Source organism: Vitis riparia, chromosome 17 (genome assembly GCF_004353265.1).
Source record: "Vitis riparia cultivar Riparia Gloire de Montpellier isolate 1030 chromosome 17, EGFV_Vit.rip_1.0, whole genome shotgun sequence".
Lineage (NCBI taxonomy): Eukaryota > Viridiplantae > Streptophyta > Magnoliopsida > Vitales > Vitaceae > Vitis > Vitis riparia.
In genome coordinates this window covers 10,413,020-10,432,261 of record NC_048447.1, presented here as the reverse complement: position 1 = coordinate 10,432,261, position 19,242 = coordinate 10,413,020, and the positions used below count along the sequence as shown (strand labels likewise).

The 19,242-nt window shown below is 35.3% G+C and overlaps 2 protein-coding genes across 6 annotated transcripts; one reads left to right on the top strand and one right to left on the bottom strand.

The window, feature by feature from the left end:
- Positions 1 to 5,157: 5,157 nt before the first annotated feature.
- LOC117904640 (protein KINESIN LIGHT CHAIN-RELATED 3-like) lies at positions 5,158 to 8,669 on the top strand. 2 transcript variants are annotated; one of them, XM_034817339.1, is made up of 3 exons: positions 5,158 to 5,401; positions 5,939 to 7,944; positions 8,139 to 8,669. In XM_034817339.1, exons 2-3 carry the CDS (start codon positions 5,939 to 5,941, stop codon positions 8,347 to 8,349), a joined length of 2,217 nt encoding a protein of 738 aa, XP_034673230.1. In that variant the 5' UTR covers positions 5,158 to 5,401; the 3' UTR covers positions 8,350 to 8,669. The 2 variants fall into 2 exon arrangements, with proteins under 2 accessions (XP_034673230.1, XP_034673231.1); XM_034817340.1 differs by having other exon boundaries at positions 5,893 to 7,944.
- Positions 8,670 to 9,854: 1,185 nt separating this feature from the next.
- On the bottom strand, positions 9,855 to 15,038 carry LOC117934465 (pentatricopeptide repeat-containing protein At4g21300-like). 4 transcript variants are annotated; one of them, XM_034856160.1, is made up of 4 exons: positions 12,181 to 15,038; positions 10,495 to 10,751; positions 10,268 to 10,347; positions 9,855 to 10,163 (listed from the first exon to the last, which is right to left on the bottom strand). In XM_034856160.1, the coding sequence occupies exon 1, from the start codon at positions 14,884 to 14,886 to the stop codon at positions 12,463 to 12,465; it is 2,424 nt and encodes an 807-aa protein (XP_034712051.1). In that variant the 5' UTR covers positions 14,887 to 15,038; the 3' UTR covers positions 9,855 to 10,163; positions 10,268 to 10,347; positions 10,495 to 10,751; positions 12,181 to 12,462. The 4 variants fall into 4 exon arrangements, with proteins under 4 accessions (XP_034712051.1, XP_034712052.1, XP_034712053.1 ...); XM_034856161.1 differs by having other exon boundaries at positions 10,268 to 10,751; positions 12,181 to 12,566; positions 12,658 to 15,038; XM_034856162.1 differs by having other exon boundaries at positions 10,268 to 10,751; positions 12,181 to 12,566; positions 12,783 to 15,038.
- Between the last annotated feature and the right edge of the window lie 4,204 nt (positions 15,039 to 19,242).

The following is a 19,242-nucleotide window of genomic DNA, read 5'->3' as shown; positions in this document are numbered from 1 at the left end:
GCTGCTGAATCAGCCTTTTGCTGCGAAGTGATTTCGCAGCCCTTTTTGTGCATCTGCGAAATCTCGCAGACCTCTTTTTCACCTGCAAAATGGTCCTTGGTGCTTCCCGATATTTGTAACCGACACTTGGAGATATTTTTCTTTAGATTTTTGTTGTTTAAATCCTCAAACTCTCCTTGTAAGCCACCAATTATAGGATTCCTTAGCTTTTAAGTTAGGAAAAAGACTAAATATCCATGTAATAGCTATTAGTATAATTTTCATATAAATAGAACCCGGAGAGCCTGTTCTCGGTGTGATGAACCTTTTGTAAAAGTTTGAAAGAAAGTAAAATACAGAGCTTGAGCTCTACCTTACCTTCTCACTTTGATTGTATTTTTCATTTACTTAGTTATGCACTCTCTGAGGAAGTTTCCCCAGAGAATGAGTAACTAAACCTTTTAGTTCCTTGGAGTTAAGGTTGCCGGGAAAGGTTCCAAGTGCAAGAATCAGAAGCTTTGTGGTTTCAGCTATGAATGAAGAGAAAGTGTGTCCCGTGAATGGTTTCTATGTTTTTAGTTAACTTAAAACACCTTGGAGTCACCTGGGCCAACACTTGGTAAGGCAAGTGATCTCTATCCATGGAGATGCACTAGTTTACCCCTTGCGAGCCTCTGGGAGGTGAGTTGAAGGTAGGATTTTCTATAATTGCCAACACTTGGTAAGCTTTTGGACTCTAAGGAGACATCCATTAGTTATCTCTTGCGAGCTTAAGAAAGGAAATCCAAGGTTAAAGATCACCTTGAATGGTAAAGGTTAAGTGAGAGGCTCGAACCATTGCAAGTTGCATCAGTGAGAGAGAATTAGAGCTGAAATCCAATTGAGGGATGCATTTGTACAACACCGGTTAGAGAATTGACTTTATGTTAATTCTCTAATGCGAGGAAACGAACCAACTGACCAGAGTTATGCTTTTGCATGAGGAACCTCCCCTGTGAACCTGAATCTCCAAGGAATGTTTTTCTTCATAAGTAATTTCCATTGCTTGTTGTGTCATTAGTCTAAGTCTAAACCTTTTTCAATCAAAGTCTGTGTTTTATTTCTTAAGTTAACCTTGAAATGAAACAGCACTAATTCACTTTGAATTGGTATCATTTTCAGTTTGAAAACCCTTCCCAGTGAACGATCCTAGAGTCGCTATGCTATAGTAGCTTTTTCTTTGCTACCCTAGTTCATGGTGTAATAGGTTATAAATTTTGTTGATTACTCCCTCTATCAAGGAGCACCAGCTGGACATGAATCAGCTGATACACCAATTAGGCATGAATCACTCATACTCTTGTCATTTCAGTATTTATAATATTTTAGAATTACTAAACTCTTGAAATAAGAATTTTTGTGTGTGTGAGAGAGAGAAAAGTGAGAGAAAGAGTAAATAGGACCTTATTTATTATTAGAATAGATCCAAGATTCTTAGTTGCTCAAATTCATGTAGATGACATTGTCTTTGGATCTACCTTGGAAGACTTTACCCTAAGATTTATTGAGGAAATGAAAAAAGAATTTGAAATAAGAATGGTAAGTGAATTAATTTTTTTCATAAGACCATAAATTAAGTAATTAGATAGTGAGATCTTCTTGTCATAATCTAAGTATGTTGGGGAATTGGTTAAGTTTAGGCTTAAGTCAACTAAGCACTTTAGAACACTCATTGCATTAGGACAAAGCTTTTTGCAATGTTCCATTTGCTAAGGACATCAAGCAAAAACTTTTTAGGAGCATGATAGGAAGTCTAAGTTGTACTAATATTGCATTTATTGTGGGAGCATGTACTAGATTTTAGGTATGTCTGAAAGAATCTCATCTTACTACAGGCAAAAGAATAATACAATATATTTATGGTACATTAAAATATGGTCTTTGGTACCGTTATGACACTTCTCTTGTCACCTTTATCTATTCAAATGCTGGTTGGGCAAGAAATTTGGACAAAAGGAAAAGCACCTTATGATTTTTTTTATTAGAAACTATCTCATTACTTGGATGAACAAAAAACAAAACTCTATATCCTTATCTACTGTAAAGGTTAAAGGTTAATTACATTACTATAGGAAGTTGTTACATGCAACTTCTCCAAGTAAAACATATGTTGTATGATTACAAGATTTATTAGGATACTATGAGCATTATGTGTGATAATTGAGTGTAATTAGCATCATTAAAAATCCAATTGTTCACTCCAAAGGAAAATATATTGATATAAGACATGACTTCATCAGGGATCTTATAGAAAAAAAATAATATCTTTAGGATATACTCTTATTGAAATTCAACTTGCTAATGACTAAGCCTTTAGATTCCCTTAGGAAATCTATAGGTATCTACTCCATTGATTGACTGCCCTTGAATGAACCTAGGATTATTGATTTAGGGGGAGTTATATTATTTAGGATCTCAAGATCAATTTCATGTTTATTGCTTGATTTTTTGTTTATTGTATACTTGATTTATTATTGTTTCCTTAAATGATTTAAGTGATTTTAGGATATTTTTGTTCACTCAAATGTTTATCCTTCAATTTATTATTGTTAGAATCATTTTAATTTTTATTTAGAGTCTAGGAGCAAAGTAAAAAAGGAATTAGGTATTCCAAAATCATAAGATTGTATGGTGATTTATTGGTAATAGAAAATCATAAGATATGAAACGTAAGCATCAAATAAGACAACAGAACCCCGAAAATATGCTACTATTTGTTTATTATTTGTATTAATTATAATATATGATTATTTTTAGTAATAAACTTATCATATAATGAATTCTAATTCATTATAAAAACATATCATTAACTAAAAATAATGCTGTAAAGGAATTTTGATGAGCTACCCTTGAAGTAGATGCCAAAAAAGTATTTCATAGTGGAGAGGATTAGTTTAGGTGGTCCCAAATGATTGACCAGTTCTTACCCATGAGTAGCCTTGCCTCTTGTAGGAGCTAAAGTAAGCAGGGTATAATCTTTTAGACCCACTTGTGAGTTGGGAGGATGATTAATATATAATTTTTAGATGATATATTTTAGGTAACAATATCATTGGATGCCAAGTGGGTCTAGCCTAGAGTATTCCAAAGTCACTAACCCCAATGATAATTCAAAAAGCTTTGCATTGCACCTCTGATTCCCAAAAAATGGCCCTTGGGGCAGGCCTTCACATCATATTATATGTTGAAATGGTCACTCAGCATCTTCAATTCCTAAATCCCCATGAATAATGTCCTCTTAGTTTACAAAGTGTACCCAATTTTAAGCTTTGCTTTAAAAGAAATATATATATATATATTCATTAGTGGGATGGCAATCATGGCAGGCCTTTTTTCCGCATTATGGGAGCATAACATGGCTGCAGGCGCATGTACAAGCAGAAAAGTAGTAACCCCAGTTGCTGTGTGGTCTTGAAACACGAAGGCACGGACTGCCCTCCAGCTTGCAGGAGATGCCCCACCCACAGTGTGGGTGTGGTAGGAGCCTTGCCTATAGATTAGGCTTCTGGAAAAGGGAGACACATATCCTTATTTCTATGAGCCATGACTAGCTTTGTATTAAAGATAGATGGATTGGTATATGAATGGGGGATGGGGAAATGCAGATCACCCTACTTATTGCTTCATGTGCCAATGCTGTGTTTCAATAAGTGCACTTTTCTTAATTGGAGTTGAAGCAACACAGAAGTAGAATGCAGGTAGCATTGCCAAACAGCGATGTGACAGAGATCCGTGAATTCATAATTTGCCCCAACTTCACAATAAGTGTGATAGTGTGGAGCCAATACCTATAAGGAGCAGGAGCAGGAGAAAGCTGTGTGAACTAATAATTTGCCATAACTCAACTCCATTTATATATGGTGAGTTGCTTTTATAGTTATCGTTGTGAGCATGCCTACTTTTCACCAACAAAAAATGCTTTTCATCAATTCTTACATTGTGAAAAAATAGGCGCACCATATTTTTCATTAAACATGAAAAGTGGATTTTTATTTATTTAAATAATTCTTTTTAAAATATATAAAATTATTATTATTTTAATATTTTTTTTAAATATAGTTTCCAAATACATGATCAATTGAATAATAATGATATTAATTTTTTCATTTTTCTTCCACTCATTGCTAATTGAAAAACCATCAATAATGTATATAAAATCAAAAATTTATTTCACATAGCATAAGCCCTTTGAATACGAAAAATGATTAATAGTTCAAAATTCTTTATTATATGCTTTCCCATCAACTCAGAGGAACATTCTGCAAACTTTTATGAAAAAAGAGCATCATATGGGATAGCCGTAAGCCTGTAACCACGTTCACAACATCACTCTTTCATTTGCTTGAAACGAGGATCTTCCATTTCAAAATATCATAATTGATTTGATTGATTGCTTGATTTTAATATTGACCAAAAAATTCTCCCTTTCTATTGCCTTTCCTATTCAAATGATGCTTGCCTTTTTTAGTCGCAATAGGCAATAATTCATTAGACTTTTTTCAATAAATGAAAATTTAATATAAAAATATTAAAGTTTATGACTAAATTTTTGTGACCATAATTTCATGCATTTTAAATCAAACCGCTGGTCATTAAATGAGTCAAAGAAATCTCCGTCTTTGAATTGATCATCTATGAAAAAAAAAAAACTTTAAAATACCGATGGTAGGAAGAAATTATTAATCACCATCTTTTTACCTAATACCCTAAAAAAATCTTATATTAATGAATAAAAGAAAATTTAATCAAGGTACTCCACACGTTATCATACACGTCAGCTAAAGCACCCATCGGTAATTTTCACATGGAATTTTTCAAGCCAAGTATGAAGATAAGGTACTTTTATGAGTATGACCCTTAGGTCTCTCATCATCTACATTGAGCTCAAGAGGAAAACTTAACAGGACCGGGGACCCTCAGCATTGTGAACATTACATGATGCATGTAACATACTCAAGATTTTCAAATCTCTTTGGGGTAAAGAAAATAAATAAAAGGAATTTTTGTCTTTTTATTTAGACTAAGATTGCCGCGTGCCAAGTTCTAAATGAATGGAAATAAAAAACGAAGAGAAAAAACAAATCGGCTGTTGCAGGCACGGTGGTGGAGAAGTCGCCTTCTGGCCTTCTACCTCTGTCTGACATTCCATCTCTGCAACCTTATTTTTTTTATATTTATTTTTTTTATTACTTTTTCCAGCCAAAATATTCACTGCCCGTTTCCCATTCTGTCCCTACTCCCTTCCAAAAATTCCTTCTGCTGTCTTCTTCCTCTTCTCGACCTTTATATATACTCCCCCAAAAACAAAGAATTTTTTCTTCCTCTATATATTACTGAGGCAGCACAGCCTTGGCATCTTTCTCTTCCATGGTTGATTTTTGAGGTGTGAATTTACTTTTCTCTCTTCATGTTTTCTGCCTGTTCAGTTCATTATTTTTGTTTCTTTTTGGCCCTTTCCTCTGTTATTGTTCGATCATTTTTAAGGTCAAATATTGGTTGTTTTTCATTTTTCTTGCTTGCTGCTTTTCGTTTCAAAGATTTTTCTTATGGGTTTGTGTTTTTGTCTTGCTTAGTATGGATTTCATATTGGTGATGATGAATTGATATTTAGTTACTTCTTTCTACTGATTTGTGAAGATCTGTTGAAGAAACGTTGGATTTTGATGTTCAATGATATCTAGTTGTGTTCTTTATAGGCAAACAGAGGAAGTTTTAGGCTCTGTGATATTGTTATTACATTGTTATACTGCTTCTAATGGACTTATGTTGCCTCTGTTAAGTTGAAGAATTTACAAGTATATGCTTTTCTTGTTTGGATCTAATAGGGAAATATTTTGATGGGTTGTGCCTTGTTTTTTAAAATGGTTACTGCAGATAATTTATTTGATTTTGGTGTTGTTGTTGATTTGGATACTGTAAGATGCCTGGAGTTGTCATGGAGGGTGTCAATGAAGATGGGGTAGCCAATGAATTAAATGGAAGTTCCACAGCTTTTAAGGAAAATTCAGCTTCAAACAAGTCGCCAAAAAGCAATTTGGGTCTGCAAAGTCCTCCTCGGAGTGCTGGTGTTGAATTCCCTATGAATGGGGTGATTGACACCTCCATCGAACAGCTTTATGATAACGTATGTGAGATGCAGAGTTCTGATCAATCACCATCAAGGGTTAGCTTTGGATCTGAAGGGGAAGAATCAAGGATTGATTCAGAGTTGCGTCATCTTGTGGGTGGAGAGATGAGAGAGGTGGAGATAATGGAGGAAGAGGTGGAAAAGCCAGGGGACAACAGTCGTAGTGATTCTGGTTCTAAGAAGGAAAGCCTGTCTGCAGGTAAGCAGTTTGGGAAGATGGATAAGTCTGAATTCAGTTTGAAATCTGTTTCTCCAGTACATTCAAAGAAAAATTCTCAGTTGGAGTCCGAAGTTTCTTCAAAGTCAAATCCTAAGGGTAGAAGTCCTCAGGGGAAACCTCCCAGTGATAAGCGGAGTGAAAAGAATTTGAGAAAACCAAACGCAGGAGTCACCCCCTTGAAGAAACAGCGGAATTCACCTCTAGGAGGGGTGAAGTTACAGAATGGAACTGATGATTCATCTGAAGCAGGATTGGATAACCCGAATCTTGGGCAATTTCTACTTAAGCAAGCAAGGGATTTGATTTCTTCTGGAGATAATCCACAGAAGGCTCTTGAATTAGCTCTTCGAGCCACAAAATCATTTGAGAAATGCGCAAACGGAAAACCCAGTTTAGAACAAGTCATGTGCTTGCATGTTACAGCAGCAATATACTGCAATTTAGGCCAATATAATGAGGCAATCCCAGTTCTTGAGCACTCAATTGAGATTCCAGTGATTGAAGAAGGCCAAGATCATGCACTTGCTAAATTTGCTGGGCATATGCAGTTGGGTGATACTTATGCAATGGTGGGCCAACTTGAGAATTCAATACTCTGTTACACAACGGGTTTGGGAGTCCAGAAACAAGTTTTGGGAGACACGGACCCAAGAGTTGGGGAGACTTGCAGGTACTTGGCTGAAGCTCATGTTCAAGCACTGCAATTTGATGAGGCTGAGAAGCTTTGTCAAATGGCCCTTGACATCCATAGAGAGAATGGTTCACCTGCTTCCCTTGAAGAGGCAGCAGATAGGAGGCTCATGGGGCTTATATGTGAAATGAAGGGCGATCATGAGGCTGCTCTTGAGCATCTTATTTTGGCTAGCATGGCTATGGTGGCCAATGGGCAGGAAATGGAGGTGGCTTCTGTTGATTGTAGTATTGGGGACACCTACTTATCTCTGTCTCGGTATGATGAGGCTATTTTTGCTTATCAAAAAGCACTCACTGTTTTTAAGACCACCAAAGGAGAGAATCATCCGTCAGTTGCTTCAGTGTTTGTGCGTCTGGCGGATTTGTATAACAAGACAGGAAAGTTAAGGGAATCAAAATCTTATTGTGAGAATGCCCTTCGAATTTATGGAAAGCCGATTCCTGGGATTCCCCCAGAGGAGATCGCTAGTGGTCTAACTGATGTTTCTGCTATTTATGAGTCCATGGATGAGCTTGAGCAGGCACTCAGCTTGCTCCAGAAAGCATTAAAGATATATAACGATGCCCCTGGTCAGCAAAGCACAACAGCAGGAATTGAAGCCCAGATGGGGGTGATGTATTATATGTTGGGGAACTACTCTGATTCTTACAACTCCTTCAAGAATGCCATTTCAAAGCTCCGTGCAAGTGGAGAGAAGAAATCTGCCTTCTTTGGGATTGCTCTGAATCAAATGGGGCTGGCTTGTGTGCAGCGTTATGCCATAAATGAGGCTGCAGAATTGTTTGAAGAGGCCAGGGATATCTTGGAACAAGAGTATGGACCATATCACCCTGACACACTGGGCGTATATAGCAACCTAGCTGGAACTTATGACGCGGTTGGAAGGTATGGCATCCGATTTTCTTCATCTATTGTCTTTTTAGAAGGCCCCAAACTCATGCAATGGCTAAAATTGAGCAAAATTCAAGAACTACAACTTCACCAAGGAAAACTAAATTAGTATGATGGTATGAAAACCGTACAAATTGGCTTATTCGTAGTCTTGTTTTTCTAATGTCCAGTTTCTGATTCTTTCACAGATTGGATGATGCAATTGAAATCTTGGAACATGTAGTGGGGATGAGGGAGGAAAAGCTTGGGACAGCAAATCCAGATGTGGACGACGAGAAGAGGAGGTTGGCTGAGTTGTTAAAAGAAGCAGGCAAGGTCCGCAACAGAAAAGCCAGATCACTAGAGACCCTCCTTGATGTCAACTCTCAAACTGTAAACAACGATGACATCAAGGTATGATAAGGATGGTTGTGATGGTTATATTATATTAAGCAATGATGTAATATAGGACAATATTTAATAGCAGGAAAGAAGAAAGAAAGAGAAAAATGGGCATAGGTGGTGGGTGGGTGAGTGGGTTGATTAGATTCTTGATCTGGGGTTGAATGAAATAAGTGGAGGATGGGGGATTTTGGGTTGTAATATCGATCTACTTCCACCATATTGGTCAAAGCTTATTGTATGTTGTATTTGTTTTGATTAATTAGACAATGTTTCCACCTTTTTCAACAATTTGATCGGCTTCTTTCTTCTATGATGATGAGAGGAAAGTTAAAACACATCATTCTCAAATTATACAAACATTCGAGTTCAAATATTAAGGTTTTAGTACTCACTGTGGATGTGGAGATTGGGAGCATTTATTCAGGGATGGGATACTATGAGACTCCATGAGATGAAGAAAGTATGATTTAATTAAATTGGGTGGTCCTAGTTGCATACCAATCATTTAATGGTGGTTGGTCCAGTAGACAGCTGCCTCATGTACTTTATGCCTTTCTAAAATGTTTTCAGAAATAATTGTACTTTAAAGCAAGCCTCCTGATATTGTATTGCCACCACTTTATGATTTAAGCATCTTCTTTTAATCTGTTTGGACTTTTACTTCCTAGTTTTTATTTTTCATTTAATAGGGAAGGAATCAAATTGTGCATGTTTAAGAGAACCTAACTGGATTTTGAATTTAAGCTTTTGTTAAGATGAATTGGATATGGAAAAATTCTAAACAACTATGTTATGTCTGGTTGTAGGAAAGTATTAAGAAAAGGAAGAAGAACATTAAAAATAATAATTTTATTATTATAAAAAATACAAAAAATAAAAAAAATAAATAAGATTTAAAGGTGGTATAGAAGTTAAAAATTGATCATCTAGAAAAAGCTGTAAATGAAGCAAAGACCACTAACAATGAAATGAATTGACAAGAAATTAATTATTGAATAAGACAGCATTGACAACAACCAGAATTGAACTAAAATGCGCCTGTGCAGTGTCCCAGATATAGGTATGGTCCTAATACTTATCTTCTACTTCAAAATGGATGGCGAGTCGCTTCCTATTAATGTAGCTTGGGTGGGTTTTCAGTATGGTAGACCCTAGGCTGGTGGTACATTGTGGTCAGGGGTTGGTTTCATTCAAAGTGTCACCTAAATGTTGATGGGCACATTTTTGTATGAATTGTTGTGGATGTTGGTGCTGGGTTACACCTTATATAGCTACTTCCCACTGCCCATTCTAGGGACATTTCAATATATTATAGACAGTTAGCAGATTATCATTACAAGGAAAGAAGGAATGTAGTAAAGGAGAAAAAATGGAAACAAAGAAGGTGTTGGAGGATGTGTGAATTAGTGGCATGAAAGTATATGGCCAATCAGGCTAGAGCAAGGCCATGAAAGCAGCAACACATTCAACTAAGCACATTAGACATGGAGGGCGTTAAGGGGAGGGAAACACCTATGGGGTTTGTTCAGGTGAACAGCACAAATCAGATACAGAAATCAAAGCAGCAAGCACTGTTACAGAATAAAACCAAGTAGAGGAAAACAAAGAATTGTATGTCTAATCGTAACTAAGTTCTCTGAAAAATTAGGGAATTATAAAAACTCTGGAAAGAGTGACCTGTGTAGAACAGAAAAATTCAAAACACAAGGGAACCATATTCAAGGAGATGGTGTAAGCATGATCTCATGAAGAGTCCTTTTGGGATTAACTTCAGTATGGAAAATCTGAGCATCTTAACTCACCATCCACACCAGCCAACATGCAAAGTTCTGTCAAAGAATCACACTGAATTCAGTCCCAATTTAAATCAAATTAAATTATATGGATGATACTTCAATTGAAGCAAGTGTATGGTAAGTTTCAACTTCAATACCTTATTTTCTTCTGTTAATGAAAGCCTTTGTGATTTTAGGAACATCCTACAGTTGACAGCACAAAATTCACCAAACTCCGCTTAAAAGGACAGGAATAGCAGAAGAATCAGCACATGTAGGGACATTAGGGCAGTAGAATCTCTTGAAGCCATAAGTGTTCAACAAAATCCAATTCAGAACAAAATAAGAAAGCAGCAAAACAAGTGGAATTCATTTATGAACTCACTGCAATCAGTGCAAAGTCAGAGCTTGTGTATAGTATCCTCTCAAACTTGTCCAAGCTGTCATTTAAACACAGCCGTATTGCCCAATTATGCAAGAGCATATGCTTATCAGCTCAGTCAGATGCACATGGACAGCAGGTTGAAATTGTAGCAGCACTTGCATTATGTTCCAATAGTAGCACCAACACCCACTTGGTGTTTTGGCAGCAAAAAGGAGCACATACAGATATTTGCATGCAAGGCTGAGCTACCTTGCGGTCTGAGAAAAAGGACACATCACATCAATTCATTAGTGGGTGCCATACACAAATGAGCAAAGGCTAGATTGCAGAGAGTGGATGAATTGCAACAGGGGGTGGTACATGAACTATATCATGGGTTATGCAAATGTCCTGTGGATTTTTATGTGAGGGAAAAAGCCCATTGCAAAAATATAAATTAGAAGATATGCTATAAGGCGAAATGAGAAATGAAAAGTGCGAGCTATATATAGCCCACAATTTTTTAAATCTATTGATTGCACAATGAGAATTATAAGAACTGCTCAATGATGAAGGGGTGCACTAAGACACTGCTCAAGCAATACTGGTACACATCCACATCCAATCATAAAAAGATGCTCAAGTTGATTCAATCAAAACAACATGGACTACTTCTTTGACCATGAAACCAGCCCAATAATGTGTTGTATATCAGAGCTACTTACTGTAACTGCTGATTACAGATTGAACTGCAGCCGGATTATGGTTGGTATGGAATATCTAATTATAATGAGAGGTGATAACGCTCATTAAGAAGGACCTACAACCAAATTAGGGATTTGATGCTTCCCTCCAGAAGCCATTACATGCCCTCCTAGTGCTACTACATCAGGATAGGCAAGTAAATAAAATTAAATAGAATAGCAAAATATATTCATTAATATTAATAAACACATGGAAAAGAAAATCAAAGACTTTGTGATCATCTTTGAAATTCCTAGCCAAATATCCAGTTTGGTCCTTCATATATGATGAGACAATGCATATATATGGTCTCATATCTAGATGCTTGATGCAAACGATAAGGGCCATAGCAAAGTTGTGTAATAATCTTTCAACTATTGGGAGAAAATCTCTATTTACGCGAGCAATAACACACAAGAAACAGAAAATAGATAGAGCACACACAAGATTTATAGTGGTTCACTTTCAATGTGAGAGCTACGTCCACTTTGCCACTGCAAAATTTCCACTATGATCTGAAAGAAACATACAGTCACCTCAAGCTTAATACCACTCCTCTATTTTCTCACACACTCACCCTAAAAACGATCACCCTAATAATCCCTTATATAATGAGAAAATTAGGACAAACTAATAAATGTGTGGAATATCTAAAATACCCTTTAAATAAAAATTAGGCTCCACAAAACTTAACATCAACTAGATTGGAATATGAAGAATTAACACTAAAAAGGAAGGATGAGCAAAGAAATCTATACAGATCAGTGTAACTGCTAAAAAACCTAGTATTATAGCTTTGGAAGCATAAGTTGCAAAAAAAAAAAAAAAAAAAAAAGGCCATGCTCTTTTCTGTTTCAATAAGAAAAAAGATGTAGAATATTTTATGCTAAGGAAAATGTGGACATGGATTATAACTATTATTCAACTATAAGGAAGTTCCAAAACTGGTGTTGAAAAACTCACCCTAGAAATTGGAGGAACAAGGAAAAGCCAAGCAGTCGGTAACATACGTGAACAGCACTGACATGAGCATCAGGGATACTTTCCAAACTGCCATCCATATTGTTGATTCTCATCACAATTTCCAACCATGCAAACAGTAGTTACCACCCATGCTATTGACTGAGCACCAAGTCGTCATTATTATTGAAAAAAAAAGTTTGGTTACACTTTTCACCATCACCCAAAAATAGCCCAGTGTCATTGCTTGAAAAGTGACCCTCATCAACAGACTTATTAAGCTCATCAATAACTATATATCTGAGGAATATATCCTGCTCTCTTGATCTCTGTTGTCAAACTTTCTACAGCAGCATAAATCTCATCTGACTGAGAATGTGACCGATCACCTGCAATAAATATGTGAAAATTGTTGTCAACTTCAATCCAACTGCATCCTGGCTTCTTTTTAAGTCCCATATCTTTTATTTCTGATCTAACCTTAGAACCTTCCCTTCCCTTCCCAAAATTTTCATATAAATTTGCAAGGAGGACACGATAACCAACACTAGAAGGAACAAGTTTGAATATGTGATTCGCAACAATTTCAGCCAAAATTTCATCACCATGATTTTTGCAAGATCCAAGCAAAGATCCCCATATCCGATCATCTGGTGTACAAGGCATGGCCATTATCAGGTCATATGCTTGGTTTAGATGACCAGCTCGGCCAAGAAGATCAACCATGCAAGTATACTGTTCAAGTTGAGGTTTGAGATTGAAGTCTTCAACCATGCTTTTAAAATATTTACAGCCCTCATCTACCCTCCCTGCATGGCTGCATGCAGAAAGAATAGCTGTAAATGTCACATGGTCAGGCTTGATGCCTGATGCTACCATTTTATCAAATAAAACAATCATTTCATCCATGCGGCTATGCATCCCCATCCCCAATATAATTGAATTCCATGAAACATCATTTCTTTCAGGCATTTTCTCAAATGTATACAAAGAACTATTTATGTCCCCACATTTGGCATAGGTAGCTATTAGGGAATTGCTTACAAGAACAGTGGTCTCAAGCCCTTGTCGTATAAGGTAACCATGAACCTCTTTACAAAGGGTCATGACAGACAGGCGAGCACAAACTGAAAGAATGCATGCAATTGTTACAGTATTGGGTCTAATTTCTTCTAATTGCATATCACGGAACGCCTTTAAAGCTTCATCCGCACACTCATCTTGAGCATACCCACTTATAAGAGCATTCCACGAAACCAGATCCTTTTGGGATAATCTAAGAAAAACTTTTTTAGAATACCCCATATCTCTGCACTTTGCATACAGATCAACTAATGCACTGCCAACAAAAACATCAGAAACAAACCCCATTTTTGTTGCCAATCCATGAATTTGCATACCTTCAGGCTTAAGAGTCAAGGAGGAACATGCCCGTAGTACTGCCACAAGTATGCCAGAATCTGCAAGGCCATCTTCCATTTTAAATTCATAGAACAATTCCAATGCCTCGGTTGGACAACCACTCTGAGCACAATTAGAAATGACAGCACTCCACATAATGAGGTTATGATTTTGAGACCTTCTGAATATTTTTAAACCCGTTCCCATATCACCACATTTTAAGTACATGTCCAAAAGGGCTGTTTCAACTCTTACATTATTCTTGAGTCCAAATTTGAAAATAAAGCCATGGATTTGCTTTCCAAATGCTATATCCAGTGACTCAGAGCAGAGAGAAAATAGAGAAACCATTGTTGAATAATCTGGTTTTATTCCCCACACCATCATCTTTATAAACAACAACAGTGCCTGGGAAAAACAACCATTAGAAACATAACCTGAAATCATCACGTTCCATATCACTGCATTCCGTCTCACTGAATCTTTATCAAGAATGCTATTAAAAATGTTTTCTGCATTCTTAATACTTCCACATTTCATGTACATTTCAATCAGTGAACTAACCAAATATTCTTCAACATCCAACCCGCTCTTTACCACAACACCGTGAATCTCTCGCCCATGAGTTAACGACCGAAGAGAGGAACACGATAATATAGACGAAACACAGGCTACTCGATTTGGATATATGCCAAATTCCCACACCATCGACCTAAAAAACATCAGTGAACGAGTGTAGTCTATTGATTTCTGAAACCCAGATATCATTGTATTCCATGAAACTAAATCCACCTCAGGCATTTTCTCAAACATTTGAACTGCGTCCTCAACCACCCCACATTTCCAGTACATGGTCAAAAGCGAATTCACAACCGAAACATCGTCTAAAACCCCTAATTTCAACACATGCCCATGAATCTGCCTGCCCTTGTATATATCACAAAGTCCACCAAACGCCTTAATCAAACACGGAAAATACCGAAACTCCTCGACCTTGACACCATCATCAAGCATTTTAAGATAAACCCCAATTGCATCATCAAAGAACCCATCCTCAGTATACTCCCTAATGACGTTATTAGCGAACGAAATGCTGACAAAAGTCTGAATTTTTGTCGAAAGAGGTTTAGAACTCCATTTCTGAATTGGGTTATAATTGAACTTTTGAAACCTCAAGCTGCATGAAACTGGGGATGTTACTCTAACAAGGTTGGAGATGTGGTGAGGTGTCTTAGATGGTGTTTGGAGGTTGAATTGGTCGGGATACAGTGGGAGAAAAGGCGAGTTCAGGGGTCTGACAAGTACCATTTTTAGAGTTCACAGTGCGTCCATCGTGTCCTTCTGCCACTCCTATAAAACTGCAAGACTCTGGCAGACTCAGCTACCACTTACTAGTAGGTGTCAGGAGAGACGAGAGACGGGGAAACGATGGTGGTTCTCTGTGGCACATGATCGGAACAATGGCTAGTGAGACTTCGATCTGACGCCGTGTATTACCTAGAGGCCGAATATGTCTCCTGCGATATTAACCTAAAAATTTAAATTTTAATTGTTGTATATGTTTTTATTGAGATCAATTAATGAATAGCATTGAATTGGAGAGACATACATGATTTAATTGAATATATATATATATATATTATAATATATATATATATATATATATATATATATATATATATATATATATATATGTGTGTGTGTGTGTGTGTAAAAATCGTAGGATTAGAGGAAGAAAAGCTAAATGCATTAAATATGAAAAAAAAAAAATAGTTACATAGTTTTACCTCATGGTGTACTGAACTTGCTACCTAAAATTTACAAACATTATATCTTTGAATTTAAATATTCTCAAATCCTTTTTAATTCGCAAAAGTTGTAATCAAAGACATCCGAAAAAGGATTTGATGTATACATCCAAAAAACATGAAAATGATAATGACAAAATGGTGTATAAAAAGAGATTTATAGTGATGGTGTTGATGGTAGCATTGGATGTAGCCATTGATTTACCACACACTCAAGTGCTAGGAGTGCTCAATTGGATGTCGAATACAACTTCAAGTGTTTGAACAGTCAAATTGTTGTTTGGATCCACTTTCAAGCGTTTTTCCATATACCAAAGCATTCTAATGCTTCTTTAAATGCCTTAAATATTCTATGTGAAGTATATCTCACAAAAAAATTTCAATAAATCTAAAGAACCTCATCCAAACAAATTCACAAGCTAGTAGCTTTTTTAATACATTGAAACTCAATACATTATTAAAATCATAAATAAGATGAGTAAACTAAACAAAAACATATTCAACTCATGAAAAATCTTCCTAAAAATCATCCAAAGAATCAAATTAATCACAAATTAGATTCTAAAACTTTTCAATGGCGAATAGGATATAACAAGAATAAAACCATTTAAAGTGGCTAATTTTAAGAATGCCAACTTACCATTTAATTTAAGCAATTCCGTTTACAAGCCTAGTTGATTTTATAGATCTTGCCTCTTTCTGAATCAATTTATTATTCATTCATTCAATTTGATGATAGTCTTGTTGGATTTTTGTTTAATACAACCAATACATATTGATCTTTTAAAGCACATCATAAAAACTCCCCGTAAAACATTTGCTAGATTTTTCTTGAATTATTTGTAATATTGGAGTCATTTTCCATTAACTACATAAACATGGAAAATTACATTTCATGCATTGGAGCCTTTCCATAAAAGTGTTTTCCCATTTTTGAAAGTGATGGCTTTCACTCTTAGTTTAGGGATATGAAACATAGATTTCACCAAGATAACCTTTTTCACATTGGAAAAATTTTAATTTAGGGACTATATTAAACATGATATTCTAAACTAATTTAAATTTCTCAATAATTCACTTAATATGAAATTTCACACATAAATCAAACTTAAGAAGATTTGTTTTCAACTAAAAGGAATAAAGGATTTTATATACCCAACATATCAAACTCCTTATTTACTTTGTTCTAAGGTTCTAAAAAATGATTAAAATGTTCATAGGGATAATAGTTAGAAGAAACACATTTTACAAAATTACATAATTGAAATATTACTCAAAATATTTAGGAAAATAATAATATATCAAGTAATTAATAATATTTATCAAACCATAAGTATAGAATAAAATGGGCATAGAATTTTTAGAAATATGAATTCCCCTAGTGAATGATCCCATGACCAAAATCTGAGAACAAATATACTCCCTCTAACCCTATGAATTAGACTCTAGCGCACTAACAATAAAGTCCTAAGAATAAAACAAGACATGAATTATCCTAAAAACTCTTATGCTCACCATAACACTAGGGATAAAGATAAAACACTAAGATGAGACCTTAGGTTATGGAACAAAATGTGTGAAGTGAAAGAAGAATATCTTAAGGATTTCCTATAAATATGGTTCTAAGAGAATTTAGAGGAATGACTTTGAGATTATTAAACTTTTATCCTAAAGTTTGACAAAATCATCTTTCCTAATTAGGACTTACTTGACCTTAGGAGTTATTACTATATGACTTTTCCTATTTATAACCTAAAGTAAGGACCTCTTACTTTTCTTTATATGAAAATTTTGATTCTAAGGAAGTTAGACTCATTCACTAACCTATTTACATGAGCTTGGAACTTATGAAGAGTCTACTATAACGCTTACCTTATTGATGTCCAAGTTTGTTACAATTAGAGCAATGGGAAGCAAACCTAAGTGGAGATGGAGCACTTTCTTAGGATTCAACAAAGACGGTTTTTCCGCTAATAGGAGTCTTACTCTTATTCACATAACCTAGGCCTTGTTTATTTCATCGTTAATTATTTAGTGGACTTTCCCTTGTTAATTATTTCATTTAACATTTCAGCCCTGATGAAAGATATCATTTTTAGAAGCCAAATCTTTCTTATTTATTCAATTTTAAGAGTAAAGGATTTATTATTTATACTTACAATTTCATGTTCACACTCAAGAAATTTCACTTTGTTAAGTAGATTTTCCTTTTTAGTTTTCAAAGTGGACGCTTCAACGAAGATTGATATTTCCATCAATTCATTCACTTTTAAGGCATGCTATGTATTTTTATACATTTAGGATTAATTTGCATTGAAGCATGTCTTTATATGCATCATAAAAATCCTCAAATTCACACTTAAAATTATTATCAAACTCAATATCATTAATGTGATCAAAGTGAGAATCTACAAATGCCACAAAAAGCAAGATAATTGTCATTTTGTTCATATTTGTTGTTTAGAGTCTAAAGATTCATCTTCACTTAAATTATAATCACTTCAAGCTACCTATATTTCTTTTTTAATATCGGACAAGGATAATCAAAACCATATTTCTTAATTCTCACTTATTGAAACATCTAACTTTTTTAGTTTTGAATAAACCATTTTTTGTTTTATTTTTATTATTGTCAACTCTTTTTCCTCTTTGATGATCTATGGTGGTCTTTTAAAACTTTTTTGACAATAATAAAAGCTGATGCTATGTCAAAATTTGATTATTAGATTTTTTGATCATTAATATCATTCTTATATAAGCTTTAAAGGCTGCACTTTGTGGCTTCCAAGAACTAAGAAGAGTTATCATCTCCTAAGTTTCCAAGAATCTCATAAGTTCATAAACTCTTATAGAGTCAATGTCATTGTTTTTCTCTATGACAATTACCTTAGGCTTAAAAAGAGTTGTAAGGATTTTTCTAACTACCTTAAATTGAATAATCTTTTTGTCAAGATTAAAGGTTGAGTTGACCATATCACTCCAATTAGCATAGAACTTGGAAAAATCTCATCTTCTTGCATTTGAATGATTTCAAATAAGCATGTGAATTTTAGACGACTTCACAAAAGAAGTGCCCTCATGTGTAACCAATAGAATGTCCCAAACTTCTTTTAACATGTTTAAAAATACATAAGTTATTAACTAATTTTAATTATATTTGATTTTTTTGAATATTTTCCATCATAAAATAAACATGAGAAAATTATTATCTTCAACATTTTATTTTTTTCTTTTTCCGGTACTCCACCAAGCTAACCTAATCAGCAAGTTGCTATCCTCTCACGTGACTATAACCCATATCAAAATTTAATCAACAGTGCAAATGGAGAAGACTAACCATCATGTTGTAATCAATGTTTTAAAAACCGAACTAGATCAATCGAACCGATCCAACCATTGACTAGTGGTCTTTCTGATCCGATTTCCCCTCTTGAACCATTTTACCCTTTGGATCGATCTCAAACCGTCTGAACCAACGGTTGAGATGAACCGGGTGAGTGAGACAACTCTTCATAAACCGTTCCCATGCTTTTTGGCAAAATGGGCCTCATTTTCCCACCCGCCCAGCATTAATTTCTTCCTTCCTTTTGGAAGTTGCGGGCCCAAGCTCAAATAATCAGCCCAAAAATTTTGGCGGGCGAATATTTATCTAGAATAGAGCAATCTCGAGCTTGACTGCAAACTAACAGATAAGAATCTGGTTTAGGAAACGACGTCTTTTGATATTCGAGTCATTGCTTTCGTGCTAAACAAATATTCTGTGCGCAATGTCTCACTCCAATGAGAACACTACCCAAATTTACATATAGTAGTTCAAACCCAGATTTCCACTTGTATATTCTAAAGGGAAACTTAA